Source organism: Perca flavescens, chromosome 6 (genome assembly GCF_004354835.1).
Source record: "Perca flavescens isolate YP-PL-M2 chromosome 6, PFLA_1.0, whole genome shotgun sequence".
Classification (NCBI taxonomy): domain Eukaryota; kingdom Metazoa; phylum Chordata; class Actinopteri; order Perciformes; family Percidae; genus Perca; species Perca flavescens.
This window is the reverse complement of record NC_041336.1, coordinates 6,285,388-6,309,646: the sequence shown is the minus strand read 5'-3', so window position 1 is coordinate 6,309,646 and position 24,259 is coordinate 6,285,388. Positions and strand designations below refer to the sequence as shown.

General features: G+C 40.0%; 1 protein-coding gene across 3 annotated transcripts; it reads left to right on the top strand.

The window, feature by feature from the left end:
* The first annotated feature begins 1,163 nt into the window (after positions 1 to 1,163).
* On the top strand, positions 1,164 to 22,172 carry wdr73 (WD repeat domain 73). 3 transcript variants are annotated; one of them, XM_028579415.1, is made up of 8 exons: positions 1,164 to 1,345; positions 4,539 to 4,606; positions 5,808 to 5,893; positions 5,993 to 6,081; positions 7,273 to 7,340; positions 15,857 to 16,015; positions 18,600 to 18,947; positions 21,656 to 22,172. In XM_028579415.1, the coding sequence occupies exons 1-8, from the start codon at positions 1,275 to 1,277 to the stop codon at positions 21,880 to 21,882; spliced, it is 1,116 nt and encodes a 371-aa protein (XP_028435216.1). In that variant the 5' UTR covers positions 1,164 to 1,274; the 3' UTR covers positions 21,883 to 22,172. The 3 variants fall into 3 exon arrangements, with proteins under 3 accessions (XP_028435216.1, XP_028435217.1, XP_028435218.1); XM_028579416.1 differs by lacking the exon at positions 21,656 to 22,172 and adding an exon at positions 20,765 to 20,971; XM_028579417.1 differs by lacking the exon at positions 21,656 to 22,172 and adding an exon at positions 19,671 to 19,794.
* The last annotated feature ends 2,087 nt before the right edge of the window (positions 22,173 to 24,259 follow it).

Below are 24,259 nucleotides of genomic sequence, written 5' to 3'. Positions count from 1 at the left end.
TCGGCTGTTGTCACCAGCTGCCAGAGTCAAACCTAGAAACATTAAAGGGTAATTTTGGTATTTTACCCAGTCAACCTGGACCCTATTTTCCCATTGCATTGTGAACAAAAATCTTTGAAATTAGCCCAGTATGGAGCGAGAACACTGTAACTGGCTGCTGTGAACCGGGCTGCAATGTAACCCTACTGTATATAGAGCAAATGTTCACCTTCAATTTCCGTCCACTTTAGACACATAGAACAACATTAACAACAAAAAGAGCAGAGCTATACAAACTTGTAATGGAGTATGTCTACGCTCTGGTTTTGCCTATTCCAACAAGTAGGCTAACCGTCGTCTACAATACAGGGAAGGCTGTTAAAATGTCAAATTTTGTGACTAGAAAAAAAAAAAGCAAGTAAACAGTTTCCTCTTTTATTAAACCGCGCTGGAGGGGTAGGTCTGGAAGTGCAAGACTGAGCTGAACATTTAAGCCTACTAGTGATGTGCGGATCCATACTAAAGTATCGATATTTACGATCCCAACATCTCCTGCTCTAGTATCGATTCTTATACAAAAAGATTGATATTTAAACTCAGTAATTTGGAGTGAGTTTTTATGTTATCATAAGTAACTTGTTGTCATCAGTATAGTTATTATAGTATAATTATATCCGGTTAGGGGAAGGAACTACTTCTCCTTCCGCCGGTCAGTTGTGTGTGCACTGCGGCTCTGTGACGGAGCTGGCCAGGGGAGCCTATTTTTATTTTATTTTTTTGTAAACATGAATGTTTTGTGAAAACAATTTGAGTTAACGGTTTTCAAGGGTGCCTGATTTACATGTGTTTGTGACAAGGTTAAGAGTCAAATTTTTTTTATTTGTGTGTTATTTTCAACCTGTTATACTGTACAAGTCTCTGAGATTTTCTTTATAATTAAATAATATGAGAGTAGTTTATTGTCTTGTCATTATGCAGCTATAATTTGGAATTGGTAAGCCTACAACCTACATTTTTACTTTAAACTAGTTGTCACATCACACTACAAATAAAATACGTAAAAAGTATTGGTATTGGGGTATCGGCAATACCAGCCTGGGTATTGCTTGGTATCGGATCGAATAGGAATTAAGTGGTATCGCACATCACTAAAGCCTAGTAAAATATGGAGCTCCTGTCCAGCAGGGGGCGGGGAAACTTGATCCATTAGTTGAATGAACCAGCAATAAACTCAAGAATGAGACACACAGGAAGTCAAACAACAACAGACTCATGCCTGCAGTCTGCAGTAGGTGATGGCTGAGATGGAAGAAACTTTAGACTTTAATGATATTTTAGACGACTGGTTTATCGAGTCCCTGAAAACGTGAGAAATGTTTCCTCTTTGTTTAAAAGTTTTATGTTAGCTGCTTGCTAGCTAGTTAGAAGCTTCATTTTTCGCTAGCTAGCCCTGCAAACCGAACTCCACTTAAACATCTTGACAGTTTTATTTCTCCCTACTTATCCGCAGGTGTACGTTACTTATAGATCATATTAAAAGACATTTCCTGCATCTAATTCAGCTATTTTTCAATTCGGCTTGCTTTTAGTAAACTTAGCAGTCCCCTATTTCGCTAAAAGGTCAAGTTTAAGAAGTGCTAATTAATTGCTAACATTTTCATCCCAGGTCTTTGAAACCGCTGTGTGCCAAAACTCAAAACCAACGCAACTATGTGTAAATTATGTTTAAGAAACGTGTCTTCGGTGGACTCGATCCATGCCGAATTGAAGAGTCGTTTCCATTGATTTAAAAATAAAGTTAAGTCGTAATGTATAGTTAAAGATATGTGTGCTTAGCACTGATATAGAACATATTAAATAGAACATTTTTTTTAATGTGGTCTGGTGTCAAGATAAAATACCAGGGGTTTATAGAAACAATATACACCTTTTATCATAAAAATGAAATAAACTTTGCTAATGACCAATCGTGGAGTGTAATATGATTTGACGTTATGGAGAATGGGGACGTGAAGCTGTGAAATGAAATACTAGCTATATTAACATGTAAATATAAACCCCTGTGGCTGTCTCAGGTTAGCTTGAGGACTTCCTGTCTGTTTTATTTTTATGGTTTCATAAAACTTCTCTACATCCCCTGCAACTCTTAGTCCTGCAGCTATGTTTACATCTTAAAATAATGTATACCATGTTTTTAATGTAGGACATGGGTGGCCAAATGGGTGAACAATATAAGGAGTCACGGGCCAAACAATAGTAAATGTTAGTTTTTTAATCCACAACGCTGCAAGAAAATCAGTGTTTTAAGACCAAAAACCCCATGTGCCATAAAACATTTTTTAACTATTAAAATAACTATACAACACTACCAAACAGTTTGACAATACAGTATTGTTTTGCCCACATAATTACTAAAAGAGTTTCTGTAACTGCTGTAGGGCTGCACTATGAGGAAAATACGTGACCTGTGATAACATTGTTGAATATCGCGAAAATGATATTACTTGCCATTAATAAACCAATAGTAAAGTGTACTCAGTTCTGCATTTCTGCTGCTCTTAGTATTGTTCTAAAATATAACAAATTGTTGAATTTAAAACAAACAAAAGGAAATTATTTTTAACATTCGTTTATTGAACATTGAACTAATGCCGCGTTACAGGCAACGCATAACTTTGTGTTTTCACAACCTTCTCTCCGTGAAAGTGCCCTGGAACTGTAACTTACTCCCCGTCACACACACATAAACAACAATGGTGACCCCTGTTGATGCTGTACAGACACCGGTGATTAACGGTGAGGAATAGAAATAAATATACATAAATAGGCAACGTAAAGTAATTCCGCACATTGTAATCAAAACAATACACATACGATTGTGTACTACTACAGGTTATGTTTATTAAATGAAAACCAAAATATGTTGCCGACTAGAAATCGCTAGTATCAACTAGCAGCTAGCTAACGTCAACGTTAGATAGCTGCTAGCGAACGCTAGCTAGAAGGATTTGTCGTGACTTTGCCTGGAACGCTACCAAGTTGTGAGTCGTGACTTGAAGTCGTAACTTACGGGCTAAAAATTGAGTCTGAAACGCAGCATAAATATAAAAGGCAACACTAAAAAAAGACTCACCGTTACAGTTTAAAGTGTAGTTTTCTACAGATATTTTCTTTCTACTAACACAAAAAGTCTCTGAGTGTCTTTCGCGATATGTCGCAGCCTTTCACGATATGTATATTGCACAAGTTGATATTGAGATGACAATTAAAAAAAAAACCAATATATTGTGCAACCCTAATCTGCTGTTCTCAAAGTGTAACTCACGCCAAAATGCAACCTAGGATCTTTTTGTGAATGTACCCGAGTCAAACTTACGTTTAAAAGCATATTTAGGGCGGAAGCTTCACTTTTAAGATTTACCGTATTCTCGTTTTTCGGTCAAATGGCCTTTTGAATGGGAGTGCTAGGGGCACTTTTATGCTAGTCTCAAAATCGCTATTTTTAAACACTAAGAAGGCTCGACGCAACATGAAACTATCCTCCAAGTATCACCGGGGGCTCTACACCTTAACGAAAGCATTGACAACATTGTTTGTTTACCCAGAGTTTACTAAAAAAGGTTTTGAACAACTCACAGTAGCTCTTGTTGTCAAAACAAGTAGCCACAGATTTAGTAGATCGTGTGTGTGTGTTGCACCGGTGTAGTTGTAGCTATTTTGAGGCTAGCATAAAAGTGCCCCTAGCACTCCCATTCAAAAGGCCATTTGACCGAAAAACGAGAATACGGTAAATCTTAAAAGTGGCAATTCCGTCCTAAATATGCTTTTAAACAAAAGTTTGACTCGGGGTACACTCACAAAAAGACCCTAGGTTGCATTTGGCGAGAGTTACGCTTTAAATTGAATTTAAATATATTCAATATTTACTTTTAAACTCATAAACAGTGTAAAGATATATGTAAATATATGTGTAAATAAGTAAAGTTAAAATTATTGGTTTCTGTTCATGGCCTTTGTGCCCACTTGAAAGATTAAGAAACAATGTGTAAATGTGTTAGTAGAGCTGCAAAGATAAATTGATTAGTTAATTGATTAAATTAATCGGCAACTATTTTTATAAGCGGTTTGAGTCATTTTTATGAAAAGAGAAGGGAAACTTCTCTGCTTCCAGCTTGTTAAATGTGAACATGTTCTAGTGTCTTCTCTCCTCTGTGACAGTAAACTGAATAGCTTTGAGTTGTGGACAAAACGAGACATTTGAGGACATCATGTTGGGCTTTTTGGGAAACACTGAGCGACACTTTTCACCGTTATCTTAAGAAAATAATCGTTGCCGCCCTAAGTGTACGTCTGTAAGTCTTTTATTCAGATGAAAGAAATACAACAGGCTGACATAGTAAAATATTGGCTTCTGTGACAAGATGTTAACACGGAAATAATTTCTCAAAATAAACAGTCCATGGTCCCAACGTTTCAGAATTTTTGGGCACTGTGTACTGTGTCTGTGGTTTGGGTCCTGAACTTGTGTGACGTCTTTAACACCTGTCTGGTTTCTTCAGGTACAAAGATCTTCATGTGTATCAGCTGGAACATCCGACCCAGGTCATCGAGTGGACTTCAGGGAGGAGTGAGTTCATATATTTAATTATAACAATCATCTTTATTATCCAAGGGCCTTAAAGGTCCAAGTGTGTAACGTGTTTAGTTGTTCATTATCAAAATCTGTGTTCACAACCTTGTCCTTTTTCATGAATATCAATATAATATCAATTCCAAGTATTCCTATTAGCTTGAAATTTTACGTTTGCATTGGCATGAACTGGGGTAGACGCTCCATATTCATGCTCCATCTTGAAATACGTTAGCCAGTAAGGGACATACAGGACATACTGCTCCATCTTTTTGAGTTTTCGCTGTCACATGATAAACTCCCAGGTGCTGCTAATGCTGCTAATGGGTATTGTAGCTTCCCGGCCCCGGCAAGTTCAAGAAGGAAACGTGGAGGACCACGCGTATTCAAAATCCAAATTTCAGGAACAGGAGTCTTCTTCTTCGAACAGAAAAGAGCGAGAGACCAGCTTTTTGAAGCGTGAAGGCTACCGTAGCTGTAATACATACTATGAACTGCGTGGTACGATGTGAGTTGATTGCAATAGATGATCTCAACGCTAGATGGGAGAAATTCCCCACACATCAGACCTTAAAAGCTGCATTCTATCTAACCTCCAGCAGGGGGCGACTCCACTGTTTCTAAAGCAGTCTATGAGAAAATGAGCCTACTTCTTACTTGATTTATTACCTCATTACATTTTTTTTTTTTAACAAGTTCATGATCTCAATCGCTAATTTCAAGTCTTCAACACAGCATGATTTGAAGTTTTTAAATGATGGTCCCATTTATTTTAAAATAGGTCCTAAACCATCCCCTGCTTTATCTTCTGTCAGTCAGGACAGAAGATTAGCAATGCTAACAATGCTAACACTGTGGACTTTAAAATAGACCTCAACTTGTTTTTGGGTGTTGCCTGTGTTTTCATCTTAAACTCTGACCCCTTTCACTGTGTGTTTTAACTTCTTCAAAATGAACTGGAACATTTTGATCGCCTAAAATGGTTTCTTCTGCGTTTTGCCACCTGCTAGCTTTTAGCATTAAAAGTTTGCAGATCTTCTGTTCTCCTATACATGCAGATGAATGGCTCCATTATATCTTTCATCCACAAAAAAGATCAACAGGAAGCATACTATTGGTTATGTTGAACAATCTTACACAAGAGGAGATGTGCTCAAACTCACATTCAACTTTTTATCATCATTTGTTACGTTTACAGCCGTGTGCGTCGCAGGATACAGCTCGTCTAAAAATGAAATTCTGGAGCTGCATTTACCTCTGAAACTCTTGGCTGATGAAAACAAGGTAACAAATCAGTCCAACCTTTTGGGGGTTTCTTTTTTTTTTATAAACGCAACATCCAAATGCTACTTTTAGCCTCTGCTGTTGGTGTGTTGTGTTCAGGGTCTCTGTGCAGAACGGGACTTCAAAGTTGTCCACGGTGGGTTTGCAGAGGGTCCTGTTTGCTGCCTCACACACGTCCCAGGAACGAGGTGAGATTGTAACAAACGAGAGAGATATGATTCAGCGGGAACAGCTGTTAGGAGTTGTTCCCGGTTTTATAAGAACATCGTTGGATATCTGATATCTGTATGTAATCTCTGCAGTTGAATGTGGAAGTGAGATGGGATGATATTTACCAATCATATGCTGGCTGACTGAAATGGCACTCCGTCATCAAACCTTCGAGAACCAAAATGTCACAAGAAAAATCCTAGTATAGTATGTTGAAAAAAAGTCATAGTATAGTATGTTGAAAAAAAGTCATAGTATAGTAGCTACAAAAAAAGTCATAGTATAGTAGCTACAAAAAAAGTCATAGTATAGTAGCTACAAAAAAAGTCATAGTATAGTAGCTACAAAAAAAGTCATAGTATAGTATGTTGAAAAAAAGTCATAGTATAGTAAGTCGGAAAAAAGTCAGTGTAGTAAGTCGAAAAAAATCATAGTATAGTAACTACAAAAAAAGTCATAGTATAGTAACTACAAAAAAAGTCATAGTATAGTAACTACAAAAAAAGTCATAGTATTGTAACTACAAAAAAAGTCATAGTATAGTAAGTCGGAAAAAAGTCATAGTATAGTAAGTCGAAAAAAGTCATAGTATAGTAAGTTGAAAAAAAGTCATAGTATAGTAAGTTGAAAAAAAGTCATAGTATAGTAACTACGAAAAAAATCATAGTATAGTAACTACAAAAAATCATAGTATAGTAACTACAAAAAATCATAGTATAGTAACTACAAAAAAGTCATAGAATAGTAAGTAGAAAAAAACCCATAGTATAGTAAGTCGAAAAAAAAGTCATAGTATAGATTTCTAACTAAAAATTGTAATTTCCCCACTGGGGATCAATAAAAAGTATAAATTATAATTATTATAAATTATGTTGAAAGAAGTCCTAGTATGGTATAGTCCTAGTATGGTATAGTCCTATAGTCCTAGTATGGTATAGTCCTAGTATGGTATAGTCCTATAGTCCTAGTATGGTATAGTCCTAGTATGGTATAGTCCTAGTATGGTATAGTCAGTCGATGCTTGTGTAGTTAAAGTGCATTTTGAAGCATTTGTTGTAGATCTTTTATGTCAGATCTTAGTAACACTCGAGTCCAGCAGAGAGAGAGAGAGAGAGAGAGAGAAGGCTTTTATTTGAATATTAAAATGACTGTAATTGTCGTTCCTCCAGGTGTGTTGTTACCAACGACGGGCTGAGCTCCGACCTGCAGGTGTGGACCGTCGGAGGAGACGACAGCGGTGAGTTCAAACCTGTGTGAAACCGTGAAGAACAGACTGTTTATTTATGGTTCATTTAATCCGCTGCGATACGTATTTCTCACTTTACCTGAAAACATCTCAAAGGTTTGTTTCCATAATACAAAATCAAAAAAACATACAAAACTAGAGGTGTGAATCTTCACTGATCTCCCGATTCGATTTGATTACGATTATCATGTCAGTGATTTAATTCGATATCTTGATGCATCACGATGCGTCAAATAAACTTTTCTATTAAAGCCACGTAGGATATTTAATTCATAGCTTTTCAAGCTTCAAAAACCAAACATTCTGCAGGGCTCTAATTCTAAATACATTGGATACATACAGTACAGGCCAAAAGTTTGGACACACCTTCTCATTCAATGTGTTTCCTTTTTATTTTCATGACTATTTACATTGTAGATCCTCACTGAAGGCATCAAAACTATGAATGAACACATATGGAATTATGTACTTAACAAAAAAGTGTGAAATAACTGAAAACATGGCTTATATTTTAGATTCTTCAAAGTAGCCACCCTTTGCTTTTTTAATAATAAGGGAAAAAATTCCACTAATTAACCCTGACAAGGCACACCTGTGAAGTGAAAACCATTTCAGGTGACTTACTGATGCCTTTGAAGAATGCCTCTGAGAATCTACAATGTAAATAGTCATGAAAATAAAGAAAACGAATTGAATGAGAAGGTCCAAACTTTTTGCTAAACTATACAGCACTGAGCACATGGCACTTTCTGAATGTGCAAAACATACCAGTATATGTAAACAGAAATGTTGTCAGGCCTACATTAAATTGTAAACAGAAATAATCGATTATGAGCCGGCCGATTATCGATGCAGCATCGTCCACGATTCGATGCATCGATTATTTGTTTAATTTCAACAGCTCTATACAAAACAGAATGTCGTGGAATTTTCCTTGAAGCAGCAGCGTTTAGTGATATTCATGATAAAATCAAAACGAATAACGACTGTTTGAGAATTAAACCAAAGTTTGGTCTTTGAGTATTTATTTACATTTGCAAATGGAGAAAACACAGTTTCAAAGGTACACGCAGCACAACTGAAAATGTCTTTCCTAACTAGAAACCTAAAAATCAAAACATCTTATAGTGAAGTAACTCCGTTAAGCCACCCCTCTTCAAATATCTTTAGCATGCTGCCACTTTTAAAAATGCCATAGACAGTCAGATGATTTTACAATCTTCCATTCTGCTCCTGTGTTTCCTACATTAGACTAAACACCTGCTTATCCAGGAGACAGAAAGAGATACGGTTCACACAGTGTTATAGCCTTCTTCACTTTATCTGTGAGAAATAAACAAATGAGGAGCTGGAATTCTTTAGCGAAAATAACTTCTGCTATTGCTCACAGTCTACAAGGCCAGCTCTCTCACTGGTGCCTTTAAGTCTACAGGAAGGAACAGGATTATGTGGAGGTTTAAAACAATCTTTAAACAAATGGTCAATATTATGAAAAACAAATGGTTAAAATAAAATTTGCCACCACAGTTCACCCTTTTGATTACAAAATAATCACAAAAATAAATTTTACTTTTAAAGATTCAACCCTTATTATAGAATTAATCACATATCCAAACGTTACTTCTTAATATTCAACCTTATGGATATTCATGTCTGTTTCTTAAATGTTAAATGGAAAGTTACAAAAAAACATCTTTTTAAATAGTAGCAAGCATTCACGTCAAAGAATAAAACAAAATGAATCAATCTCCCACAGTATCAGAGACGGTATCCAAACATTATTATCATATTCAGAAAGACGAAATACGTCAGAAGGCTCAATCATATTTACCATAAGAATGAAGTGAACTCTTTTTCTTGATTAGGGTAATAGGACATAGCAAACAAAAAAAACAAATCCGAAGACCAAACATAATCTGCTAAAATCCCTCCTATTTGTCACTGGTTAATGTCACATCAGACTAATGCTTTATAATTTGTGTAAAGAATGTGTTATGTATTTAACCATTAAAATAACCTGGTGTGAAGTGTGAACATTTACTAATTTCATATCTACCCATGCGTATGTCCATTGACAACCCATGGTTAAACCCCAAGTACTCCAAACCCATACGGCGAAGGCAAATTTTCCATAAAGCTGATAATTAAATTATCCAATGCCATCAAATGCTTCCCTCCTTTGGTTATTTTAATATAAATCAATTGAAACACGCTCGGTGCAATTATCAAAGCTCTCACAGAATAAAAGTTGAGAAGAATCTGCATAAAACTGACCCCTCCTTGTCTCTAACATCATTTAGTGCTGTCAGAGCACAAACAATTATTCTTATTCTTATGAAACAGTTATTCTATGTGTGTGGTTTCACTGAAAATAGCTTACTTCTGTAAGCAAAGAAATAGTGAACAAACATAACAAAAATCATTATAACCTACATCACGCATACATTTCTTAACTAAACCAAGTCATACTTTAGTAGAAAATGCATCTATTAGATAATCTTTCAAAAGTCTTAGTCCAATGTGTCGTCAAAATGTGGAAGGCGAAATTACTTCAATGTAATAAAAGATCCACAAGGAACTTTTCCTAAGTTCTAAAGCACACAACAAAATGGCCTAGGTCTTTATACTTAACGTTGTTCAATATTAACAATATTGCTGTTTAGGAATAATTTACTTTCTTTCATCAATCTATCAGTTGAGTTTGTGTGGTCATGAGGAACCACATAAAGTACAAACCCCTAATTAGCCCCAATTTAGTAGCATTCGTATACCACCCATCCCAATGCCTGTTATTGGAACATAAGAGTGGACGTAAGTTAATCATTACAGTACTATTAGCTCTGTACTAGTACTTATTGTATTCCAACCACCATTTTCTCATTGATATGGAAAGCAGTGAACGCATCACTCGTCTTTCTTTCCATGTTCTTCACTATTGTTCCTAGTGTGAGTGTTTTTGTATACAAATGTTGGGAGGAATTGTTACACGTGATTTATCATATTTTTCTCTCATCAAAAATAAAATGCAAAAACCATAAATGCAATAGAAAATCATAAATGCAGTAATGAAAGTGATGGTTCGGAGTAATTTTACCATAGGGTCCTTTGCACCATGACCTCGAGGCAAACACCCCCCCAGAAGCTTTTTTCACCTGGGTCTAACATTGGGAGAGTTAGCGTAGAGTAGCGTGGTGGCTTATTGGCGCAAGGGCTAATGGACCCACGTTTGTATCTCGTAAATGACCCCACTAATAATGCCCGAAATGATACCAAACTTCTAAACTAGTACAAATAGGTTATGCACTCATAAAACGATGGATTGGAAAGTTTGTAAGTACTCCAGAAGTTTATGAACACTTGCCTGCTCTCTTCTGCTATCTGACACTCAGATGAAAGGGAGAAAGAAACAATGAACATTTTTCTTTCTTATCTAGTTCAGGTTCCTAAGGATCTGAATACACACAAATTATAAGAATGGTGAACTTTTCTGGGATCACCATTCTACTAATCACTTCTCTAAGGAAAAACTAGTTTACCAGAGAGCTTCTGATTGAAGAACAAAGATCTTCACTAAAACCCAAATTGTTGCTCCTGAATCAACTAAAAATCCAATTTTCTTCCCTTATATAATTAACACCATGCTAGGCAATTTGTATACACACCAGACAAACACATTGACTACTTGGACTTATTTTCCAAAAGTTATTTCTGTTAACCGTGCTGTTTTTGCGTCTAATTTGATCTGTCTATCGTGTAGGGTGTGTTTGTAGCGTGCATAAAAGCATGTCTTCATTGCAAGTATGTGTATGTACGTGTATGTCTGTATAGACTGTTTTTAGGGATCTGGCAGTCCCAGCATCGGGGAAGACTGCAGAGACAGTTTCATATTCACGAACGCTTCAATAGCTTTGGCAGAAAAAATCTTACAGTGACATCAGGAACGTATACAGACATTTTACGTGACAGGCTCAAGTAAAAATCTAATCCTTAACACTAAACTGAACAAGCTGCTATTCTGTTCATTTTACATGAAAACAGCACTGCTCCAAAAAACTTTTCTTGAGGGATAAAAAGCAGATGCAGCCTTGAGTGATGTATTGGTTGTCAGGTTTCATGCAGTCCGAGGCAGGGCTGATTACAGACGCCGCCTCAGTGAGGTCATTTTAGCCACACTGTAATTAACAAAAATGTTTACGTCAGTTGCATCATTACGAGAAATTCTCAATCTGTCAGGTGTGGAGGTTAAACCAATGTTAAAAGTGCACATTAAATCACTACCTAAACCAAATAAGTGGACAAAATCATACACCAAGAATTGTTTTTCCCCATGTACAGGAGAGAGGAACAGAGAATTGTTCTCTTATTGTTTGATCTGTAACCCCAATTGACCAAATAGAATGACCAAATAATCTTCAGTGTCAAATCTTTAGCTCTAATAATCAAGTTATGTGAGTGGAACCCCTTTAACTTTACCCTCAGTAGTAGGCATTTTCTTCTAGGTTTCAGAAGATAACATACTATAGTGGTTTAACTGAATAGATTATTTTTCAGAACTTTCTAACCTATCAATTGTCCCTAATAACAAAAACAAAAACCGTGTATCAGTGCAAAGCATTTCTTCATTACATGAAGCGAGTGTGTGTGTGTGTCAGCACTACCTTCCTCATCAGTTGGCTTGGCCTCTTCTGACTCAACCACGTCCTTTGTGGGAGTGGCCTTTTTCGGGTCCACGCTCCATATGTTGCCCACCAGTCTGTTGTAACATGCAGACAAACGCTTCAAACATGGTTTTCTCACCTACTCGTTGGTCTTTCCACCTGATGCAGGTGTGACGGATGCTGTCGGTCCTGTCCCAGAGTTTAGTCCGTGTCCTCTTCGTCCCTCCGTTTCTCCAGCTTGTCTTCCTGATTTTTAGAGAAAGCTCAGAACATGGGCTTTGGTCAGAACTGATCAGGAGGTTATTGGTGCATGTGTGTTTGCATTCTTTCCCTAGATCACTGTTTTATCTATATCTTAAAACTTTCTTTGTTTTTCCTGTAGGCTACTCAGTAGCTTTAAATCCTCTGTCTTAATTATTGATTTTCCCATTCATTTTCTTTCTACTTCTTCTAAAATCTTGCTTTAACATTCTCATTGTCTTTGTACACAAAGATCCGTTTCTCGGAAAGCCAAAGCTTCTTGACCAGTATGACAGACATCGCAAACATTCCAGTCCATATTTATGAGTAATTTCACCCACTATGGGTCCAGTTGCATCACTGGGACGGGGAATTTCTTCTTCCATGATTGACCCTTGGACTTATAGTATACTATGTCTTGGTCGATGTGATCGTCACCACACCGCGAGGTTATTTGTTTGGGAAACTTGCGTGAAAACCCGTGTACAGCCCTGCGTACAAAATCAACTTAATAGTCAAATAACTCGACCTATTTAGTATGTTTTGCCTTGTTGCAGTCTGTCTCTAAATAATCAAGAGGCTCTCTTAGAGTAACGTTACAACCCAGACCGTCCTGCAGGTTGTCCCAAAAAAAAAAAAAGGTCCAGCACTCGTTTAGAGTAGGCTATCGACTATTTGTTTTTGTTCGGGAAACTTGTATGAAAAACCCGGGCCGACCCTGCAGTCAAAAATCTCTTAAATAGTTAACTATTTTTTGTTTTGTTTTACTCTGCAGTCCGCCTCTTTAATCAAGAAACGTGCTATCAGTTTCGTAGATGAATTCTTTAGGCCTTGCCTACTGTTCTGCCAGTTCTCTTACTGGTCTTGTCCGTCAATCAATTGTCTTATCACCATATGAGAATTCAATCATAAATATGTCCGACGTTGTCCGTGTCTGCCAAAAGATGTCATTCATAACCTCAGTTATATCTTTGTCACCCAAAATGACCAACAACACATAAAATTACTCACTTCCCAAAAGTCAGAATTAGTTTCATTTATTCTCTTTAGTTAAGAGAATGATTTCGCCAATTATCCATTACTCAATTCGTTTAGCAACGGTTGCTTGTTTAGAAGGTTTGTTCAAAACCTTGAATTCACAATCCAATTGTAATTAATCAATTTTATCTTACCGTGCTGCTTGAAATCTCTTCCTGTTCGTTTTTAACGGAGTGAAAAACAGTCAAGAGCTCTCCGCAGTCCTAACCCTCTTCTCTCTGAAAAACATTTTTAAGGTTAGAGGTATGAGGCAGGTGATTTTTGATCCCTGGATAGCCAGTCATCAGCGACCCAACGGAGCTCTTTTCTCCAATAACTCATCCATCCTGCCGGACAACGCCAAACACAATAATCTTTTACATTTTTTACAACTGAATTCCCACGGGACTTCAGCGCGAGACTACAGCTAGCCGTCTGTAACAGTATTTTACTGTACAGGGCACGAACATAATTTGGTCCGTTTCCATGTAGTTACATAGTCACTAATATGGTCATAAACACTACAGTGCTCAAATACCTATTTTTGAGGGGGAAATAAAATACAAATTTTTGCCGCGAAGGGATGAACGGTCTTCTGGAGCAGTGGTTCTCAAATTTTTTTCATTAATGTAGCCCTTTTGAATTGTTTCTTTAAGCCTAATCATTTTTGGTAGAAAAGAGGTTTATATAAAGAGGTATAGTATAGTGCTGTCAGAGATAGATTTACTAAACAACAGCCTTGGGAAAAAGATGGTAGAAAGAAGGAAGGAAGTAGCCTAATGCAAGAATTGGTCAAAAATAGTATCAAAAACTTCAAAAACAGTGACATAACTTCGAAAAAAGTGAGAAACTTCTCCTAGAGAAACTGTAGAAGGAAGGAAGGCAAGAATGGGTCCAAAGAAGGCGACACAAATGTCACATTTTTGGTAGGAAAAAAAGAGGAACAATGTTCTGGACAACAGCCTTGTAACTATTAAACATTTTGTTAAATATCTCACGTACCTCCTACAGCAGAAATCTTCAACAGGGGGTCCGGGACCCCTAGGGGGTCCTCAGAGTCACTGCAGGGGGGGGCCTCCAAATTATTGTTTATTTTTGAAAGTTTTTTCAAAAATGTAAATGTCTTAACAAGAATCCAACATGTTATTAGCAAATATAAATCCCCTCTGCTTACTGGCCTATCCGAGTAAGGTAGTCACTAATCCACAGATACAGTTAATAAGGATTCACTCTGCCACAGGTATGTTTAACATTAAAAGATGATATATAAAGTCATGCCAACAATTATTATTTTAATAGCGTAGTAGATATGCAAAAAAAAAAGGTGTGTATAAAGGCTTTAGGCCACCCTACACACTTTTGTAGGCCCAGTTTAATATGCAACTTAATTGTATACAACACATGTAGTAGGGGGTCCCTGCTCCATCTCTCTTTCAGTTAAGGGGTCCTTGGTTGAAAAAACGTTGAAGACCCCTGCCCTACAGTTTTCCAAAGTACCCCTAGGGGTACACGTACCCCCATTTGAGAAACACTGTTCTGGAGGACATCCACCAGACCAGCGGGCGCTCGTTGGATTGTTGTCTGCCGCGGTAAGCCAGGGGGGCGGCAGGAAGCAGAACCACTGTAGAGTGACTGTAAGCAGTCTGCAGCTGCCGGTGTTGGAAAAACAACACAGACGTGGTGCGTTCACTTGACACTAGTAAGCCTCGTGCTGCATTCAAAGTTATTGTAAAATACCCTATTCCCTATTGCTATTATTTTTATCAAGTATCGGTTCAGGCACCGTTTTAAAAGTATCGTTTTAGCACCGGTATGGTACGGTACGGCACGACATGGCAGCACGGTGGCTCAGTGGTTTGCACTTGTGCCTCACAGCAAGAAGGTTCTGGGTTCGAACCCAGGTCATTCCGGGCCTTTCTGTGTGGAGTTTGCATGTTCTCCCCGTGTTTGTGTGGGTTTCCTCCGGGTGCTCCGGTTTCTTCCCACCATAAAGACATGCATACTAGGACTACAGTTGAAAATTAGCCGACTGGCTAACACTGGCGCATTTACAGAGATGTTGATTAATGTGCATTGTCCTAATCTAAATAAATCTAAATTGTGAAAAAACCCAAACGATACCCAACCCTACTCATGACAGTGTCATGTCACTCTTACGTAGATACCTTCAAGCTGCTGCTGAACTCTTTCAGTGTGTGTGCTGGGAGGGGGGTAGATAGTGATTGGGCTAATGGCGCCCCTGTTTTTACTAAACTTTGTTCTTAATTACTATGCACATCATGTCATTTATATATAGTTTTGTGATATTTCTATTTAAAATTGTAATTTGTTTTGTTTTTTTAAATTTGTTGTACCTGCCCAGGGACTACAGGTGGAAATTAACAATTGTTGCTATAACCTGGCCCAAGACATATTCTCTTGTGTAACAAGTTTAATGTTTATTTGTGCATTGTCCCTGTTTCAAATAAATCAATTTCCAATTCCAAATTCAAGTAAAGTGTAACCCCATTTTCTTTCCCCTTTTTTTTGTTATAAGTGAAATAAGTCAATTCTTCAATGTGATTGTTTATCTTGCTTATTGTCCAATGACAGACGTGATCAGACGAACAGGAAGCGTGAAGGGTAGGAGGAGTGTTTCAGAGGGAGGCAGCAGGATTGCAGCGCAGCTCTCGTCGCAAGTTCTTCACGGAGCTCGAAGCAGCGAGGTCCAACTGACTGAGCTGACCTCAGGACAGATTCTGTACACACTCGGTAAGAGGAGCCGTAGTAAAGTCTGTGAAGTCAGAGGATAACACATACCTGCAAACTTGTCGCTTTTTGGCGAAAATCGCCGTTTTGAATGGGAAAATGTCATCCATGAGAATCGTGTAAATCCGAAGAGTTTTTATGTGGGGGCGCTCCGAGACCCGGTGCTAATACGGCACCGGTGCCTTAACGACCGTTATCTACCGGACCAAATAGCAACTCGGATTTCGGTCCCTTATTTAGGTGCCAATTAAATGACTGCGCTTATCTCTGATGCTCCGGAAACGGATGTTAGAGGGAACTAAACATCGCCGCACGGGACGCTAATTACGGTAACACTACACTCGACAGGAGGTAATGTTAGCCTACCGTTAGCTAGTTAACACTACACTCGACAGGAGGTAATGTTAGCCTACCGTTAGCTAGTTAACACTACACTCGACAGGAGGTAAAGTTAGCCTACCGTTAGCTAGTTAACACTACACTCGACAGGAGGTAACGTTAGCCTACCGTTAGCTAGTTAACACTACACTCGACAGGAGGTAATGTTAGCCTACCGTTAGCTAGTTAACGCTACACTCAACAGCAGGTAACGTTAGCCTACCGTAGCTAGCAGCTGGAGTAAACACGGTTAAAATGCTGACAGCTAAACGGTGTAAAAGTATGTCTGTATTTCACTGGAGAGGAGTCTAACACAAGACTGTAGCTGCCGTTGTCTGAAAAACAATACAGATGTTGCGTTCACTTGAAATTCGCCTCGCCAGCCTTGTGCTGCATTCAAAGTTGTTGTAAAATACCTTTTTTCATCCAGTGGTTGTTTTTGTTGTTTAACAGGAATTTACTGGTGAAATAAATTATTGTTATAAGTTATTGTTATTACATTTTTAATAAATCATTTCATTTTGAGCCGACTGTTGTTTTGGGCTCCTTTTTTTTTATTCTTTAGATCAGTTATTTTATTTATATATATATATATATATATATATATATATATATATATATATATATATATATATATATATATATATATATATATATATTGGACACAATTGTTGTAGCACCGGGAAAATGTTGTGTTTTCGGGGGGATGATGTGTCACCTTTTTCCGCCCTTCTGAGTTTGCAGGTATGATAATAATAATAAAAATCCAAGGCACTTGTCTTTGGGGAAAAAATGTAAAATGCCTTTAAACTATCCGGCAGATTCTTAATAGAATCAGACTTCAAGGAAGTTCACTTCCTGCTGAAACGCGTTGACGTTTTTAATCCATTGAGAATGTGCTGGATGGTTTAAAGGCATTTCACATTTTTGGGAATTTGGATTTTTCCCCTTGATGCCTGTTGGATCTGTTCATGCCCCCTACCAAAGAACACTAGTTCCAAGAAGCTCTTCGGTTCTTCATAGTATGTTATAAAAAGTCATTATAGTTATTTGAAACTCTTCATTTAATTTCAGGGGACAGAGTAGCAGAAAAATCTTTATATTACATATATTTATTAATGGAACTACACGTTAAAGTGTAAGCAAAGAGTCAACGATAGCCATATTTAAATGTATAATTTTATTGTGGATCAGTGTCAGGCCTGCTGAGTGTTGAGGAGCATTTATAACTAGAGCTGGGCAATATATCGACATCGTGATATGAGATTAGATATCGTCTTAGATTTTGGATATCGTAATATCATAAAATGATTAAATGTTGTCTTTTCCTGGTTTTAAAGGCTGCGTTACAGTAAAGTGATGTCATTTTCTGAACTTACCAGACTGTTGTAACTGGTTTTTTTTTGCCTTTACCCACTTAGTCATTATATTCACATTACTGATGATTATTTATCTAAAATCTCATTGGGTAAATATTTTGTGAAAGCACCAATAGTCAACACTACAATATTGTTGCGGTAGGGCAGGGCAATATATCGATATTATATCGATATCGTGATATGTCACTAGATATCGTCTTAGATTTTGGATATCGTAATATTGTGATATGACATAACTTGTCTGTTCCTGGTTTTAAAGGCTACATTACAATAGTTATGTCATTTTCTGAACTTACCAGACTGTTCTAGCTGTTCTATTATTTGCCTTTACCCACTTAGTCATTATATCCACATTACTGATGATTATTTATCAAAAATCTCATTATGTAAAATAGTCAACACCACAATATCGTTGAGGTATCGATATCGAGGTATTTGGTCCAAAAATATTGTGATATTTGATTTTCTCCATATCGCCCAGGCTTATTTATAACTAGGGTTGGGCATCGTTTGGATTTTAACGATTCTGATTCCAATTCCGATTCTTCCGTTCGATTCCGGTTCTGATTCTTTGAGGGGTGGAGTTGAAACGGGTCACATGCCTACTTTCACAAATAAGAGGAAAGTTTTATTTTGATTCAACGGTGGTTTGCAGTTTTACAGCTTTTTCAACGTAAAATAAAGCCCGACTAGAGCGCCGCTTACTGTGCTCCATGAGTGGACCGATGGAATCGTAATTTTTGAAACTATTCCGATTAGGAATCGCTTCTCGATGCCCAACCCTATTTATAACACAACAAGAGTTCTTTTGTGTCCTTTCGTCCCGACAGAGACGGACTCGGCCGAGCCTCTGAGTTCTCTACAGTTTGTGAGCGACGCCGTTTTCCTCGCCGGCGGCTGTAACGGCGACGTTTACATCGCCGACACTCGGACGTCTGCGGCGCCTCAGCTCTCCCCCGGGCCGGCCTCTCGGGGGGAGTCGGCCCTCTGGTGGACGGACGCCTCGGCCGGCCGGGTGGTCAGGCTCTCCTCGTCTGGGCGGGCGGTGATTTCGGACCTGAGGGACCCGGGAGAAGCTGTGGGCGGGGCGCAGCTGGACGTCCAATCACGTCGCTGCAACCCGGATGATGTCAGAGTCTCGTGGGCTCCGGCGCTGGACGACTGTATCGCAGTGTCGGGTGAGTTAACGTTTACAGAGTAATCCAGCTGAGAGGGAGAGAGGGGGAGGGGAGAGAGAGGGGGGGAGGGAGGGGAGGGAAGAGAGAGAGGGAAGAGAGAGAGGAGAGAGGGAAGAGAGAGAAGGGGAGGGAAGAGAGGAGAGGGGAGAGAGAGGGAAGAGAGGGAGGGGGGAGAGAGAGAGAGAGGGGAGAGAGAGAGAGAGGGAGAGGGAGAGAAAGATTGGAGAGAGAGAGGGGGGAGGGAGAGAGAGAGGGGGAGAGGGAAGAGAGAGAGGAAAGAGGGGAGAGCGAGGAAAGAGAGGGGAGGGAGGGGAGAGGGAAGAGAGGGAGAGAGAGAGGGGAGAGAGAGGGAAGAGAGAGGAGGGGAGGGAGGGGGGGGGGGGGGGGGGGGGGGGGAGAGGGGGGGAGAGGGAGAGGGAAGAGAGGGGGGAGAGAGAGGGGGGAGAGAGGGGGGAGAGGGAAGAGAGAGAGGGAAGAGAGAGAGGGGGGGAGAGAGGGGGAGGGAGAGAGAGGGGGGGGAGAGAGGGGAGAGGGAGAGAGAGATAAATGGAAATAAGCAATGGAGGGAGAGACATGGCGGTAGAGGAGTAGAGGGAGAGAGAGAGAGTTTGAGAGTCTGTCTGCCTGTCTGTCTCACCCTCTGTCTGCCTGTCTGTCTGCAGGTTTCAGCGGAGTGGTCCAGGTCTATAAAACCTCCCTGTCTGTCTGCCTGTCTGTCTGCAGGTTTCAGCGGAGTGGTCCAGGTCTATAAAACCTCCATGTCTGCCTGTCTGTCTGTCTGTAGGTTTCAGCGGAGTGGTCCGGGTCTATAAAACCTCCGTGCCTGTCTGTCTGTCTGTCTGCCTGTCTGCAGGTTTCAGCGGAGTGGTCCAGGTCTATAAAACCTCCCTGTCTGTCTGCCTGCCTGTCTGTCTGCAGGTTTCAGCGGAGTGGTCCAGGTCTTTAAAACCTCCGTGCCTGTCTGTCTGTCTGCCTGTCTGTCTGCAGGTTTCAGCGGAGTGGTCCAGGTCTATAAAACCTGCCTGTCTGTCTGCAGGTTTCAGCGGAGTGGTCCAGGTCTATAAAACCTCCGTGCCTGTCTGTCTGCCTGCCTGTCTGTCTGCAGGTTTCAGCGGAGTGGTCCAGGTCTATAAAACCTCCGTGCCTGTCTGTCTGTCTGCAGGTTTCAGCGGAGTGGTCCAGGTCTATAAAACCTCCCTGTCTGTCTGCCTGTCTGCAGGTTTGAGCGGAGTGGTCCAGGTCTATAAAACCTCCCTGTCTGTCTGCCTGTCTGTCTGCAGGTTTCAGCGGAGCTGTCCAGGTCTATAAAACCTCCATGTCTGTCTGCAGGTTTCAGCGGAGTGGTCCAGGTCTATAAAACCTTCCTGTCTGTCTGCCTGTCTGTCTGCAGGTTTCAGCGGAGTGGTCCAGGTCTATAAAACCTTCCTGTCTGTCTACCTGTCTGTCTGCAGGTTTCAGCTGAGTGGTCCAGGTCTATAAAACCTCCCTGTCTGTCTACCTGTCTGTCTGCAGGTTTGAGCGGAGTGGTCCAGGTCTATAAAACCTCCCTGTCTGTCTACCTGTCTGTCTGCAGGTTTCAGCTGAGTGGTCCAGGTCTATAAAACCTCCCTGTCTGTCTACCTGTCTGTCTGCAGGTTTGAGCGGAGTGGTCCAGGTCTATAAAACCTCCCTGTCTGTCTGCCTGTCTGTCTGCAGGTTTGAGCGGAGTGGTCCAGGTCTATAAAACCTCCCTGTCTGTCTGCCTGTCTGTCTGCAGGTTTCAGCGGAGTGGTCCAGGTCTATAAAACCTCCATGTCTGTCTACCTGTCTGTCTGCAGGTTTCGGCGGAGTGGTCCAGGTCTATAAAACCTCCCTGTCTGTCTACCTGTCTGTCTGCAGGTTTCAGCGGAGTGGTCCAGGTCTATAAAACCTCCCTGTCTGTCTGCAGGTTTCAGCGGAGTGGTCCAGGTCTATAAAACCTCCATGTCTGTCTACCTGTCTGTCTGCAGGTTTCAGCGGAGTGGTCCAGGTCTATAAAACCTCCCTGTCTGTCTGCCTGTCTGTCTGCAGGTTTCAGCGGAGTGGTCCAGGTCTATAAAACCTCCCTGTCTGTCTGCAGGTTTGAGCGGAGTGGTCCAGGTCTATAAAACCTCCCTGTCTGTCTGCCTGTCTGTCTGCAGGTTTCAGCGGAGTGGTCCAGGTCTATAAAACCTCCCTGTCTGTCTACCTGTCTGTCTGCAGGTTTCAGCTGAGTGGTCCAGGTCTATAAAACCTCCCTGTCTGTCTACCTGTCTGTCTGCAGGTTTCGGCGGAGTGGTCCAGGTCTATAAAACCTCCATGTCTGTCTACCTGTCTGTCTGCAGGTTTCGGCGGAGTGGTCCAGGTCTATAAAACCTCCCTGTCTGTCTACCTGTCTGTCTGCAGGTTTCGGCCGGAGTGGTCCAGGTCTATAAAACCTCCCTGTCTGTCTACCTGTCTGTCTGCAGGTTTCGGTGAGTGGTCCAGGTCTATAAAACCTCCCTGTCTGTCTACCTGTCTGTCTGCAGGTTTCAGCGGAGTGGTCCAGGTCTATAAAACCTCCCTGTCTGTCTACCTGTCTGTCTGCAGGTTTCGGCGGAGTGGTCCAGGTCTATAAAACCTCCCTGTCTGTCTACCTGTCTGTCTGCAGGTTTCGGCGGAGTGGTCCAGGTCTATAAAACCTCCCTGTCTGTCTACCTGTCTGTCTGCAGGTTTCAGCGGAGTGGTCCAGGTCTATAAGACCTCTGTGTGGAGCTCGGAGCAGCAGGATGTCCGGCCGCTGTTCGAGCACCGTGGTCACTCCGTGTCCTCGCGGTCCGGCGCCCTCGTCTTCGTCACCGCCCACGTCTGGCACCCCGAGCGGCCGCGCACGCTGCTGTCCGCGGCCTCGGACGGCTCCGTCCACGTGTGGGACTGGGTCGACCAATCAGAGCTCTAGCTCACCGGAGAGGGGCGGATGGTTATCTCCGTGAACTTCAGGAACATTACGAACCATAAGAACAACGGATTACTAACATGAGGTTTCAGTCTGTGTGGATTCCAGGACAGCCTCCATTTCTAATGATGGGGTGAAGAGATGAAAAACAAAAAAATGGAGAAAAATCACACGTTTTTATATTAAATCTACACAAGATTAGATCAGAGAACATCTGTCCTCCGTAAACGGGAGAAACATGAACATAACTTTGTTTGTTTTAATTGCTTTTGGATTAAAGTGCTCTGATTTAATACCAATCTAAATGGATGTTTAGTTTTAACAGCACATACAGTACAGGCCAAAAGTTTGGACACACCTCATTCAATGTGTTTCTTTATTTTCATGACTATTAACATTGTAGATTCTCACTGAAGGCATCAAAACTATGAATGAACACATATGGAATTATGTACTTAACAAAAAAGTGTGAAATAACTGAAAACATGTCTTATATTTTAGATTCTTCAAAGTAGCCACCCTTTGCTTTTTTTGATAACTCTGCAAACCCTTGGTGTTCTCTCAATGAGCTTCATGAGGTAGTCACCTGAAATGGTTTTACCTTCACAGGTGGGCTTTGTCAGGGTTAATTAGTGGAATTATTTCCCTTGTTAATAAAAAAGCAAAGGGTGGCTACTTTGAAGAATCTAAAATATAAGACATGTTTTCAGTTATTTCACACTTTTTTGTTAAGTACATAATTCCATATGTGTTCATTCATAGTTTTGATGCCTTCAGTGAGAATCTACAATTTAAATAGTCATGAAAATAAAAAGGAAACACATTGAATGAGAAGGTGTGTCCAAACTTTTGGCCTGTACTGTATGTCTTGAAAATTGAATTCACTAAATATATTTTCATTGTACAGTCCCTCCAGAAAAATATACATATATAATTCAATGCATAATCAGCCAGATTTTTTTTCCCCTCTTTTTCATCAAACTGCAGTTGTTGCAAGTTCCCGCAATTTCATTGCATAAATATCATATGGCATATTCCATCGCATTTTTTAAGAAGACATGCTGCATTAATCAATTTTCTGGAAGGACTGATTATAATGAGCTGGAGGAAACAGACAGTTTACCTAAATCACAAAATGTCATTTTCTTTTTTACCTCTAAAAGCTTACATTTGAGTAGTGACCCTGGTAAGAAGATTTCTCCTGTAGAAATCATCTCTATTAGACATTTGAAATTCTATAAGGAGCATAAAATATTCATTCACTCTATTCCACTATTGTGAACTCTCCAAACTGGGCCTGAACGCATCCTGTGTGTAGACACTGCAAGACAAAAAAAATGCAATTAAATTCCATATAGACTTCAAACCCCGAGCTCCAGTCTTTGAACAGTCCTGATGAAAGCGTTCGTAGAACATTAGTTCATTAAATTATTTAGCACCAAGCGTGTTTCCTAAAAAGCACAGTAGGTGTTCGATAAACTAATCATTTCCACGCACAATATTCCTAACGATACCCCCCAAATTACTAAATCAAAAATGCTAAAGTTTTGAAGCTGAAGCCTGTAAAATCCATCTGATTTATGTAAAATACAACCTTTGGTTTTGATCATATTAAATCTGCTTTGAGAGCGGACAGATGGGAGTTCAGCTGATAATGACTGTGATAAAAGGCAATTACGTAATTTCAGGGCATAAATGACTAGTTTCAGGGAACAATTGGAGGTAATTGAAGGGTGCAGTTACAATAACGGAGACAGAGCTGAACATTTTTATAAATCAGTTACCGGATTTAGACGATGATTTATTAAAAGCTTTACCTTCTGACTGCTTCCAGGGTCTTCAGTAACCACGTCACTCTTCGGTTCCTACTAGGAGACACACACACACACACACACACACACACACACACACACACACACACACACACACACACACACACACACACACACACGTGTCAGTTCATCTTTTTTTGTCCAAATTAATATGCAAAGTAGTGTCTTAACTTGCTGGAGAAAAGCCTGAAATGTCAGTGTTATGTTTTAAAGTGAAGGCCTACCACTGCCCTGCCATTACAATGGACATACAGTACAGGCCAAAAGTTTGGACACACCTTCTCATTCAATGCGTTTCCTTTTTATTTTCATGACTATTTACATTGTAGATTCTCACTGAAGGCATCAAAACTATGAATGAACACATATGGAATTATGTACTTAACAAAAAAGTGTGAAATAACTGAAAACATGTCTTATATTTTAGATTCCTCAAAGTAGCCACCCTTTGCTTTTTTTATTAATAAGGGAACAAATTCCACTAATTAACCCTGACAAAGCACACCTGTGAAGGTAAAACCATTTCAGGTGACTACCTCATGAAGCTC

Bases quoted from the DNA above. Each gene is read 5' to 3' on its own strand.
- wdr73 (XM_028579415.1), top strand. From the start codon at position 1,275: ATGGCTGAGATGGAAGAAACTTTAGACTTTAATGATATTTTAGACGAC. The intron at 6,082-7,272 runs GTGAGATTGTAA...TCGTTCCTCCAG, and splicing joins ACACACGTCCCAGGAACGAG to GTGTGTTGTTACCAACGACG. The intron at 16,016-18,599 runs GTAAGAGGAGCC...TCGTCCCGACAG, and splicing joins ACAGATTCTGTACACACTCG to AGACGGACTCGGCCGAGCCT.